Raw genomic sequence first — 13921 nt, forward strand, 5'->3', positions numbered from 1 at the left:
TCATGGGGATTTCAACAGGTGTAATTTTGTTTCTATCTCCAAAACTCTTTTTACAGCACTTTTAATGTCTTTATTCCTCAGACAATAGATGAAGGGGTTCAGCATAGGTGTGACCACGCTGTATAAAACTGAAGCTCTTGCAGTTGACTGTGAGTTTTCTGTTACAACAGAACTCAGATAAAGACCTATTCCTGTGCAATAAAATAAAGATACAACTGAGAGGTGAGATGCACATGTGGAAAATGCTTTGTACTTCCCTTGAGCTGATGAAATGGCATGAATGCAGGAAATTATTTTGTAGTAAGAGCAGAGGATGGCAATAAGGGATCCAGCTGCCATCAACACAGGTAAAAGATACATGGCTAGAACAGCAACAAAATTGTCAGAACAGGTGAGTTGTAACACCTGATTCAGTTCACAGAAAAAGTGGTAAATTTTCAACTCTGTGCAGAAGGATAACTGTAGCACCATGGAGCCTTGTGATGAGATATGCAGGGCATTTACTATCCAGGATACCAGAACCATCAGCACACAGAGTCTGGGATTCATGGTGACTGTGTAATGCAGGGGGTGACAAATGGCCACATATCTGTCATAAGCCATTATGGTAAGCAGTAAGATGTCCAGTCCTGAAAAGAATATGAAGGAAAGCATTTGGGTGATGCAGTCTTCATACACTATGAACTTACAATGTGACTGGAGGTTCACTAGCATCTTTGGTACAGTTGTGGAGCTGAAGCAGATGTCCACAAATGACAAGTTGGAGAGGAAGAAGTACATGGGTGTGTGCAGGTGAGAGTCTGAGATAGTGATCAGGATTATGAGCAGGTTGCCTATCACTGTGACCAGGTACATGGCCAGGAACAGTCCAAAGAGGACAGGCTGCAACCTTGGGTCCTCTGAAATTCCCAGAAGAAGAAATTGTAAAATTTGTGTGTCATTCTTTGGCTCCATGTGGTTTACGTTACTAAAAATAAAAAAAAAAAAATAGAAAAAAAATGTAATGATATAATTATGTAACAATGTAGATACACTATCATATTCTACAATCAACCCCTGAATTCTTGTGATTTGCACATAAGTCTAGTTTGACATACTCCTCACCCTAACCATCTCTGATGTGCAAATCTTCACTCATTCACAGCCTTTTCTCAATAAGTTACAAATTGAAATATTTAAACATTTACCCTTTTGCTGGATGGGGTTTCAACTTGACACAAAACTAGATGTTTCTGGGAAGAGAATCTTGATTGAAAAAGGAAAAAAAAAGAAGAAGCCTCCATAGACTGACCTGTTGGCAAGCCTTTAGGGTATTGTCTGGATTGGTGATTGATATGTTTTTGCCAACTCAATGGGAAGGTGATTCTTGTATAAGGAAACAGGGGCCAAAATTGGTAGGAGAATCCAAAACCTTTCTAGTCTCTATAAAGAAGATGCTATCTTCCATTACATTTACAGGAAGGTTTTAAACAAGGAAGGTAAAAAGGCCAGGACCAAATCAACCATGACTCAGTGCCTTGTTATTCCACATGCCCTATACCACAATTGGTGATGTATTTTTCTAAAGAACAACTCATGAAGAAAAACAAGGAAGAGATTGCAGATGTTTTAAGCTTTTAGCCAGGAGAATGAAAGACGGTGAAGAATGTGGAGTAAGGTGGGTAGAGAGGGGATGAATATATGAGAGAGGAAAGAATAGGATGAAAGTATATTGCATAAAACATTTTAAAATATTTTTTAAAAATAGAGTCTTTCAAAGTCACAAATGATCAGAACTTGTGGCAGGGGAAAATGATGAGAAGCAAAGAACCCTTGATGCTGCTGAGACATAAGGATACCAGTAGTGACTCTGATCACTAGTTTCATTTTCATCTTACTGTGTCTGAAAAGATGTTTTGTCAATTGAAATTGCCTGTTTGCTATTTACATAAGTCACTTTTTTGTGTGTTCTGGCATCTATTATATGTGTCTATGTGTCATATTTTGGAATATACTGTCCTATCAAATCTACTTCTGCTCTCACAGTCAGATAGACTACACACACACACACACACACACACACACACACACACACGTTCACACACACACACACACACACACACACATCAATGCACACACTTTTTGAAAACAAGTCACAAAGCAAGTCTCATGCTCTCATGTGGTTCTTGGTCTCTTATTGACATCATGTGCTTCTTGTCTCAGTCACACTATAGTCGTGCTTCCAATGTTATCCTGAAACTTTCATTTTGAAATCTTTACAAAATCCAATAAGACTATTCCAGCTCTGCTTCTTGTTTCCTCCAGTATGCAAAAACCTCCCAACAACATGTTCTCTGAAATCCTGCACTCACCAGAAAACCTCTCCTTCACACTTAATTCAATCTTGTACATGATAATCCTTGCTGCCATCACATCACACACACACACACACACACACACACACACACACACACACACACACAGTATCCTAAGACTGGACATTGAGGTGCAAGATCTCTGAGTAGACCTCACTTCCTTTGCTCACTTTCGCACCTTCACAGTGGTAGGGAATATGTATGCACTGTAGAGAACAACAACAGTGAGAAAAAGAAAATTATCATTTGTGGCATGCAAAGAATGTCAGGGGTTATAGATAAAGTGAAAGAGTTTCAAACAATTGTACCTTATAGATTCAGGGTCATCAGCAAGAATTAAATAAAAATAAATTACCAATAAATGAGTGTTATCTATCTATCATCTATCTTATCTATCTATCTATTCATTCATCCATCTGTTTCCTATTACTTAGCAATAATCTACACTAAAAGACTCAATGAACAATGACCTTCTAATAATTTGACCCACTGAAGCTGCACTGGCAATGCTATTTGTGGACATTTATCACAAGTCAAGAACATGTTTTAGTTGAGTTTTAAAATCATGAATAAATTAATTAAAATCTAAAGTTCGTGGGTGAACTAGATGAGATGAAAAACTCAGAAGAAAAAACATAGACATATTTTACTTAAGAATTTGTTTTCAGTACATATGATCAAAATAGCAACTACAAAAATATATAAATAGTAAAAACAAAATTCTACTGATATGCTTTTAAGTAGGAAATAGTTGTAGGATAGCAATAATAAGCAACTCAGACCAGTACTGGACTGGAACTCAGAATTAAGAAATGCTCTAACTTCCTCCTCTTAGTCACTGTATGTAATGAGAAATTTCTCCTTTCTACCTAATGACCCACAAGAATCCTTGACCTATGACTTGCTTACATGAAATTCCCTCAAGCCCCTCAATTGCCTCCCATTGACACCACTTTACAGTCAACAATAACCCTGAATTGCTGACTTAAAGGTTCCCATCTGTTCCTAGAATATGAGTTACAAGAATTTGTGATTTCCTTGAAGAAGCAAGAAAACCCACATAGCCACCTCTGAGTTATCCATCAGATCAGCTTGGCTGGACTGACTCTCAGTGTCTTTAGGCAAATACTCTTGTCTTCTCTGTTTTTGCTGTGGTGTCTTTGAGACTCACCTGGATGAGTTGTCTAAACAGAGGAGTCTGACACTGTGTAATAGATGACAGCAAGTCGATCCTCAGATCCTGAAATGTTGAGGACATTAAAAGAAATAACCACGCCATGTGCAAACCAAAACTGTATACACTAAGGAACATATCTGCTCATTAGGTACATCCATCTGATTATTCCACCATTCCACCAATCATTTCCCCATGGGGTGTGATTCTTAATAGAAACCAATTTGTTTCCTGCTGATTCCCTTCTCCCCAAGACACCTGGTTATTGCCATGTGAATCATTTGTTGCTGTTGTTACTTCTCCATGGAATCTCCTGGTGTCCAGAGATCTAAAACTCTAGCTCAGAACAAACACCTCCAATTAAAGTTTTCTCTAGTTTATGATTAGTATATTTATCTTTTCTGGGTCCAACGTGTTCCAAAGCTTTCTCATTGTGTTTAGGAGAGAGAAACTTATAAATCCATGTTTTAATATTCATCTTTTCTACAAGACACTAATCTATAATCCTTTGATACAAAACCATGCAATATATACTACATGTCTTCATGTCTAATGTATTTTTTGTGTTTAACAAAATTAGTGTTTCTAGTTGCTTCTCTATCTTAGAAATATTTTATAATTAAAAAAATCACTCATGTTCTTTGCTGCTCTATTCACATTATTCAGATGAAAAGAAAAACAACCTAGATATCTATCAACAAATGGAATCAAATATTATTCAGCTTTTAAGAAAAATGAAATTATGAAAATCACAGGTAAATTGATGAAACTAGAAACACTCATACTAAATGAGGCAACACAGACCTACATGTTTTCTCTTGTTTGTGTTATCTTTGAATGTTTAGATGTTAGTGCCTTGTTGGGAGTTCAAAGAGAAGTCAAAAAATTATTTAAGTGCTCATGGGAAGAAAGGTTTTCCACAGAAAGGGACTTTGAAAGATAGAAAAATAGAATGGGGTTGTATAAAGTGTGAAAGAGAAATAATATAATAGAAAGTGATGTCTGTAAATGGAGTGACTATTGGAGGGTAGAGTCCAAAAATAGAGCTACAAAAATCAGTAGTAAGCCAGGCATTGGTGGCACATGCCTTTAGTCCCAGTACTAGGGAGCCAGAGGCAGGCGGATCTCTGTGAGTTTGAAGCCAGCCTGGTCTACAGTGCTAGATCTAGGACAGGCTCCAAAGCAATACAGAGAAAACCTATCTCTAAAAACCAAAGAAAAAAAGAAAAAAAAGAAAAAGAAAAAAGAAAGAAAGGAAGGAAGGAAGGAAGGAAGGAAGGAAGAAAAAAAGAAAGAAAGAAAGAAAGGAAAGGAAAGGAAATAATCAGTAAAGTCTATACACCAATCACAAGCATGCCAAGAGAGGGATCATGGAAACATTCCCATTTACACTGGCTTAAAATATATCTAGGAATAAATATAACCAAGGGAGTTAAAGACTGAAACAATGAAATCTTTAAATTTATGAAGAAAGACACTATAAAAAACAAAGACCTCATGTGCTTATTGATTGGTAGAATGAATATTTTGAAATGATGATTTTACCAAAAGCAATGTACAGATTTAATGCAATCCATATCAAAATCCCAATGACATTTTTTCACTGAAACAGAAAAAAAAATCCTAAAATTCACAAGGGAGCACAAAAAACCCAAGAGAAACAAAGCAACCCTGACCAAAAGCATCAGTGCTGGAAGGCTTACAATACCAGATTTGAAGCTGTAATACAGAGCAATGGTAACAACGTAACAACAATAACAACAACAACAGACATATAGATCAATGGAACAAAATAATCCAAATATGAGCATCTGTAAATACAGTCATCAAAAGTACTCACTAGAGGAAAGACAGCATCTTCAACAGTGGTACTAGGAAAACTGGATATATACATACAGAAGAATGAAATGAGACCTGTATTTATCACCTTGCAAACAACCAACTCCAAATAGATCAAAGATCTCAATGTGAAACCTGAAATTCTGATACTTTAGGAGAAAATATAGGCAGTAGCCTTTATGGTATAGGTGTGTATTGGACTTTTGTTGGACTACCAGCTCCCAAATAATGATGCAGAGGCTTTTTATTATGTAAGTGTAGTCTTAACTTAGGTGTCTTCCAAACTATCTCTTATAACGTACATTGATATGTTTATATTAAACTATATTGTGTCACATGGCTCATTACCTCTCCTCCATATTGTACTTCTGACTCCCTCTGTGTCTGGTTGGTGATTTCTTCACCCCTCTTCTTCCCAGAGTTCCTATCTGGGAGTTCTACCTGGAAGTTCCACCTATCCTCTCCTGCCTTGCTACTGGCCATTCAGCTCTTTATCAAATTATTCAGAAGTTGTCTTGACAAAGACACATCATTACAGTGTACCAAAAGATGACCCCACATTAGGTGCAAGAAATGGCTTCCTGAATGCATCCCATTCACTTAGAAATTAAGGCCAGCAGTTGACAAATCTCCCCTCCTAAAACTAAAAAGCTTCTTTCTGAACAGAAAAGAAAGACTCAGAAAAGGGAGCCCATTGGGTGAAGAAGAATCTGCCAGCTACACATGAGATAGAGTATTAATGTCAAGACTATGCAAAGTACTCAAGAAAATAAAAAAAAAATCAAAGAAACTAATGACACAATTAGGAAGTGGACTTTGGTTACATCGTGTACTAGAGTCCAGCCTCATAAAAAAAAAAATTATTGTAGGTTTTTTTGGCTCTAATTGATATGTCTTCAACACAATTCTCACACCCAAGGCTCAGGGAACATCTCTGAAGAGCAGGTAGAAATATTTTAAGTGTCAGAGAACCAGGAAGCCAACTCTGAGATTGTGTCTCCTAGAAATAACAGGGGAGCTGCATCCAAGTAGCTTCAATGCTATGGCTTCCCAAAGAAGACCTGAACAAGATGACACCAGTAGACATACTAATGTGTACTGAAGAATTGTTAATTTGAGTTTATTGTCTTCTTCTTTTGGTAAATTTGGCTGAGTTTGTCAATTTTATATATGTTTTCAAAGATCCTGTTATTTATTTATTTATTTTAGTGTGTGTGTGTGTGTGTGTGTGTGCATGTGTTTGTATTTGTGTATGTGTGCATTTCTAGTTCTTTAATTTCTCACCCAATTTTAATTATTTCATCCCATCTACCATTTTAGGTTGTTTTGTTATTGTTTTTGCAAAATCTTAGGGTATAAAGCAGAAAAACTGAAATGCAATAGAGTGAAAACCAAGAAAGAAGCCACACTTCCAACTTTAAATATGAAGTGATAATAGGCTAAAAGCTATAACCAGGTAATGGCCATTCTATGCAAAGTGCCCTACTGGCAAAAGACTGGCATTCTTTGTGATACTGGCAAGTGTTAATCTAGGGAAGTGATTTTTTTTCTGAAAATATTAGTAGACTAGACAACATACAAACTTTATGGTTTTTATTCACACTTATAGAGTGATATAATGAAAGGCCATAATATTATATAATATCAAGACTCAGTCGAAATAGGATGGGAGGTAGGAACACAAACACTTTCTTTGTAGCTGGTTTCCATTTGAGGCAGCAATGGAAACTATAAGAAAAATAAGGAAGCTAGAGTAGAGTTAGTGATGGGATACCATGACCTGTATGGCTTTGGGATTGATCTGATTGGGGCATGAAAAACAACAGACATACATACAAAAAAGCTGGGACTGGATGGGATGTGTGCTCTGAGGGAAATGCACCAGCATTCAGAAACTTGAAACATTATGATGTTCAAGTTTAGTGAGAAGGCAGGTTAGATGTTGGGACACAGTCCAAGAATGAAGCCATTTGAGGAGTACTAATTGCTTATGAAAAATCTTCAAGAAACCCCAAGAGCCTTATGATCACATCTCCTTCAAGCACACTTGTTCTTTGAATGTACTTTCATGCAAATAGGCATGGTTTGCTTCAGATTACCCAAGTCACTTATTGTATCGAGTACGGTTTTTCCTCCTGCCGCCGCCTGGTCTTGTCCTGCTGCCGTGCCGCCAGCCCCAAATAATACACAGAGACTCTGTATTTGGTACAATACTGTTGGCCCGGTTACTTGTTTCTTATTGGCTAGCTCTGCCTTTAATTATTAACCCATTTCTGCTGATCTATGTATTTCTCTTACCAGGGAGCCAGCGGCATACTGCTTTCTTCAGACTCTCCATCTTGACTCCTCCTTCCTACTTCCTATTTCCTCCTTGTCTCCTAGTCCCTCCTATCTTCCTTTCCTATTGGCCTTAACCAGTATGAGAACTATATATACATAATGGCATCTCCCATCATCTTATATTGTTATTTAGATAATATTTCTAAACACTTGACCTTGTGATTATATACAGCTTGTGCTGGGATTAAAGGTATGTGATCCCAAGAGCTGGGATCACCTTTGTGTTAGCTCTGTTTTTCTTTTAGAGTGGATCAATTTTGTGTATCCCAGGGTGGCCTTGAACTAACAGAGGTCCATCTGTCTCTGTCTCCCAAGTGCTGGGATTAAAGGTGTGGTAGTATCACCACTGCCTGTGCTCTATGGTCAGCTAATGTGGCACTCTAATCCTCAGGTGAGCTTTATTTGTTACTTTCTTACTTCAGTACAAGAAAATTGAGGTTCCTGTAATGAGTAGATATAGTACCTAATGATAGCCTCAAAAGCATGTTGGTGTTGGCAGTGGCTTCTCCTGTGCAAAGAAGGAAATTGATTCATTTAACACAGCCCTTCGATAACAAAGAACACTAATTGGTAAGGTGAGAATTAAGAGCATCACTCAACATGAGCCCCCACCCAGTAACCTCAACCTGCTAGCAGATTCCACTATTTGTGGATGTCTTAATCAATGATCAATTAATGTGAAGAGACACCATGATCACAGCATGTCCTATAAAAGAAAGCATTTAATTGGGGCTTGCTTGAAGTTTCAGAAGTTTAGTCCATTATCTTCGTGGCAGGTGAACATGGTGACATATGACACACAGGGTACCGGAGAAGTAGCAGAGATTTCTATGTCTGAATCTGCATGCAGCAGTGGGAGAGCATCTGGCTTGATATTTGGAAACTTCAAAGCCCATGCCAAGTGATACATTCCCTCCAACAAGACCACACCTCCTGCTCCTTTCAAATAGCAGCACTCCCTAAACATTCAAATATGTGGAGTTATGTGATTTATTCAAACCACCACAGTGGAAATGGTTGAAATGTTCTACCTGTATGTTTTGTTTCTTTATTTCACCTATTCCCCCCCCCAGACATATCTTAATATTGTTTGGATTTTTTTTATTTTTCAAGATTCATATTTCATTTCAGATTTCAGATTCATATTTCCAATAATTCATATGTATTCTTAAATTTTATGATCCCCCCCATTTGAGCATCAGATTCTATCATCTGGCTTTCTTAACCTTTCTTTTCTCCCTTCATTTCTTTTCTTCTCTGTTTTAATTTTCATTTTACTTTATGTTTTATTGCTGTGACAAATACCCAAACAAAAATGTAACTTGGGGCAGAAAGGCAAGTTACAGTTCATAATTTTGCATGCCAAAGCAGGATGAAGTACCTAGTTATATCAGTTTCATAGACAAAAGCATGGGGAGACTATGTGCTTCTTTGTTTGCCTGTTTAGTAAATAAAGAAAGAAATAAAAAGGAGAGGAAGGGACAGGACTTCCCTTAAGTGTGGAGGAGAAGTAAGTTTAGAAAGTTTATTACAGATGTGTGGGAGAGTATAGTCAGAGGCAGGGACATCCAGGAGTCCAGAATGGACATGATCAGACTGAGCTGGTCCATGCAGGGAGAGCAGGAGGAAAAGTGGGAAGGAAAGTAGGGGACCTAGGGGACCAGGTGTAGCAGCCAGGAGGAGAAAGGTACACAAGGGGCGGGTAACTAAAATCTCTGAATTATATAGAGAAGCTTCACTGGGGGAAGGGCAGCCCAGCTCCTATGCTTTCAGGGTAGAGGGTAGGGTATTCCAGCCATATCTGTAACAATTAGAGACTGAGGGGTTCTGGTAGAGCCTGGGGGCCATGCATGAATTAATGAATTAATGTGTAAATAGGCATCTCTCAGCCATTTGTCCCAGGTTTTTTTTTTTTTTTTTTTTTAGATTTTTTTACATAGTTCAGAGGCCAGACCATGAAATGGTGCTGCTCACAATGGGTTGGCATCACATCAATTAACAATCAAGACATATGCCACAGACATGGCCACAGCACAGCCTGATCTAGATAACCCCACTTTAATATTCTTTTCCAGGTGAGTCTATATCTTGTCAGGTTGACTGTCAAAGCCAACTTGTGCACTAGTGCATTTTACTTCACCGTCCCAGCTATATTGCCTTTTAAAAACTTACTACCATAAATTGTCCTATGCTTTCTAGACATATTTTTGTAGTTACTGGTATTTTATGTTTCCTTAGTTTTATTTTGTTTCATTTTTTGTTTTAGTGTTCTGGAAGTTCTTTCTCTCCCTGTGTAGCACTGGGAATTGAGGGTATACATAGAGGATACTATGAAGACACTTTTTATAATATGGGAAGAGCTCTCTATCCCTGCACAAATGGTAACATGGAAACCCAAGATGATGGCAAAAAGCAAGCAAGGAATGATATCACTCACAAAGTGAAGATGTAGGCAACAACTGGTTCAGAAGTGATAGGGTGACAGGCACAACATGCAAAAGGGGTAATTCCAGTAATTAACTGGAAGACTGTTCAAAAAGATGGGTTACATAGAGTCCACAGCAAGCTTGCAAGAATCATTGAGCATCTCGGATGACAAATTCAGCAAAGAGTGATTCTGAAAGAAAATACAACCTGGAATGTTTAAAGGAAAAAGCTCAGTAAGTAAAATGGTCCATTGGAAAAATAGCAGTGGAGTAGATGATTTGGATTGAAAGACTAGAAAGGAATGAAGATAAGGAATCCTTAGAGTGAGGTGACTAAAGGAAAAAGAACTCTCATGAATACAGCAGTTAAGCGTGCCACCCCCAATGAATAATTAAGAGATGGCACCTTTGAGTCTGTGGAGTAGAAGAGAAGGCTGTGAAGTAGATCCAAGAAACTGAAAACATATTCTGTGAATTTCAAACTCTAGTCTTCCTCTCAAACCAAAACAAAAGGACAATCATCCAGCAATGGAAGCCATTCAGATTCACAAATTGATGGGAATCAGTACTGAAAAGGATTTCCTCAAACCACCACTATATGGATAGTTAACATGTCAAGAGTAGAGCAAAAGGAAGGTGGTAACAGGCATACCTATTAGCATAATAGGTTTTTAAGATGAAATGCTAATGCCAGAAAGCATGGCTCATGTTTTTCATGCCCTGTCACAAACAAAATTGCCAAATGAGATAACTATATCTAGCAATGTTATTTATTAAAAATCAAAGAATACAACTGGATTCCAGGATTTCAGCTCAGTGTTTAGCTGTGGGTCTCTGCTTCCATCAGCTACTGAATGAAGGCTTAGCTGAGCACTGAGATGAACTCCTAGAATCCAGTCGTAGAGAGGGAGGAGTGATGAGCAAAGGGGCAAGACCATGCTGAAGAAACCCACAGAAACAGCTGACCTAAGCAAGTGATCTCACAGACCCCAGTCAGACAGCTGGGGAACCAGCATAAGACTGAACCAGGGCCCCTAAATGTGGGTGTCTTTAGGAGGCCTGGGCAGTCTATGGGGCCTCTGGTGGTGGAACCAGTATTTATCCCCAATGCACGAATGGACTTTGGGAGACCATTCCCCCATGGAGGTACACTCTCTCAGCCTAGATACATGGGGGAGAGCCTAGGCCCTGCCGCAAATGATGTGACAGACTTTGATGACCCCTCATGGAAGGCTTCACTCTCCCTGGGGAATGGATGTGGGGGTGGGATAGGGGATTGGTGAGGGGCATGGGGGTATGGGAGTGAGAGGGAATTGGTATTGATATGTAAAATAAGATTGTTTTTAATTTAAATAAAAATAAAATAAATCAAAGAATAACTTACATTAATTATTGTGCAAATACTAAGCTTCCATTGAATAAGATCCTTAAATGAATGTTGAACACAGAGAACAAAGATGAACAAAATCAAGAGCTTAGGGAATAATAAAAGTTATTATTAATGCACACATCAGAATGAAAAAAATACTAAATATTAGTAATTCAGCAACTAAAAAACCTTTCAGAGAAACAAGACACAAGGTAAGTGTATATTATGCAACAACACTAAATGTAACTAGCCTTAGGTTTTCTTATTTAAAACTGAACATTGGCAACCTGGATTTAAAGTAAATCTGCTGGGAGGAGTTTCACTGCCTGACCTGCAGGGATCTGCCTGGTCACACGGGTGCCTCCACCTCCATCCTCCAAAGAGATAGGGGAAAAATCAAACCAGTTAGCTCCTGTCAGCACAGATCTGGGTCAGTTTAAGTTCTCATTGCATCATTGGCTCTAATCCTAGCACTTGAGGGACAGATGCAGGAAGAATAGGAATCCAAGGCTATCCTGAGCTACACAGGGAGGCCCTGTCTCAGATGAACACAAGGGAGACTGGACTATAGCTCAGTCATAGAGCACACATCTACCACGTACAAGACTGTCTCTTGGATCCCAAGTCCCACAAAGCAAAGCAAAACAAAACCCAACAAACAAGCAAGCAAGGAAGCAATCAAGCAATTCCCACTCCAGAGAACAAACATTTTCACAAAACAAAGTAATCTCTCATCATGTAGAGTCCATCACTTTAAAATGATCAGTTTTTAGTACAGGGCACAGGAATGGCTGACAGTGTAAGCTGCTCCAATCTCCTTTCAATAAAGGATTTAAGATGCAACTGCTAAAAAATGTCATTGGTGACATCTCAGTGGTGGCTCTTTTAAGATCTATCTCTATTTGTCAGATGGAGACAAATGCCTTAAGAACCTCTGTCATGGAGCTGAGGATAGATGGTCCTGATGTTTCTTTGTGGGTCTCCTTTGGAGAATGGGATCTATCACAATCTGATGACACCTTCACATAATAGAGTCTGTTCTTTCTTTTCTTGGGTGTTGTACCTCTTCAATCTGTAGTCCTCCAAGTGTCAGATAAATGTCTTATACTTGGGGGAAACAACCTACCACATGTGTTTTGAAGTCTCCTCCTATGCATTTGCTCTTTCTTCCCCCAGTTTTGCCTTTGGGTCCTCTTATGACAGTGAAGATTAAAATGTGACAGGTGACACAGTTGCCTGCTCCTGCTTAACAATCTAGGGTCCTGGCATCAGAAAAAGTTGTCTTCTGCTCCTCTAAGATTTGGCAGTGCACTGCCTTCTCATGGTCAATAGTGTTACCCACATTCCTCTAGTTAAACTCATGGGAGCCTGGAAATATGGTTTCTTAAGTAAAAACTCCTGCTGCCAAACTAGGTGACTTGAGTTTGATTTCTGGGACTCACAATGTCCTTTAAATTGTTCTGTGACTTTTTCCCCCAGCACATGCAAACACAGATAAATACATAAAATAAAATTTAAACTCATTGATTGGTACATGTGGTGGTTTCAATAAGAATGGTCACCATAGGCTCATATATTTGAATGTTCAGTCATTAGGGAGCAACACTACTTAGAAGGATTGGGAGATACGGCCTTGTTGGAGAAAGTTTGTCACTGGGGATGGGTTTTTCAGTTTCAGAACCCAAGCCAAGTACAGTGTCTACCTGCTGTTTACTGATCCAAATGTAGAACTTTTAGCTGTGTCTCCAGCAACACATCTGTCTGAGTGTCACCAAGTTCCCCACCTTGGTGAGAACACACTAAACCTCTGAAACTGTAAGCCCCAGTTAAACGCTTTTATGAGTTATCTTGGTCATGGTGTGTCTCTTCATAGTAACACTAACTAAGGCAATACACCAAGCCATGTATGAGTGGAACTGATTCTTCACTTTGTTGTTTTTGTTCAGTCTTGAGCAAATAGACTTTTGCTTAGGAAAATTTCATGAAACATTTAAGAAGCCACCAGGAAGCAATTTGATCAATGGTGATGTTTGTAAGCAATTTTTTTGAGGATTGGACTCACATTGAGTTACTCTGGAGATCCTTAAACATGAATGTCAGCGCCTTGAACCTGAATTCTGAGTTCACTGTTCCTTTATAAATTGACTTTGACAAATTAAAGTTCCTCTGGAAATCGTTGCAGAGAGTCAGAGGTTAACAACCACTACCTTTGTGGTTTGGGATGCATGAGGCATGCATGACATGACACCCATGTGTGCTGTGATACTTTGCCTGATGCAGCATCTCAGTTCAAGAGGGAAGTAAGCAGCTCTGCCTAGCTAAAATCAAAGAACACATCCAAGATATGCTCCCCCATTTGGCTATGTTGCTGCAAGAGGAATTGCACTCTCGGTAGATACATCTGTATGAATGTCACTAG

At 38.7% G+C, this 13921-nt stretch overlaps 1 protein-coding gene across 1 annotated transcript; it reads right to left on the reverse strand.

The window, feature by feature from the left end:
* On the reverse strand, positions 1-963 carry LOC127215281 (olfactory receptor 7A17-like). Its single transcript, XM_051175656.1, has one exon. It carries the CDS (start codon positions 952-954, stop codon positions 1-3), a length of 954 nt encoding a protein of 317 aa, XP_051031613.1. The 5' UTR covers positions 955-963.
* Positions 964-13921: the final 12958 nt, after the last annotated feature.

Source organism: Phodopus roborovskii, unplaced genomic scaffold (genome assembly GCF_943737965.1).
Source record: "Phodopus roborovskii unplaced genomic scaffold, PHOROB, whole genome shotgun sequence".
NCBI classification, from domain to species: Eukaryota; Metazoa; Chordata; class Mammalia; order Rodentia; family Cricetidae; genus Phodopus; species Phodopus roborovskii.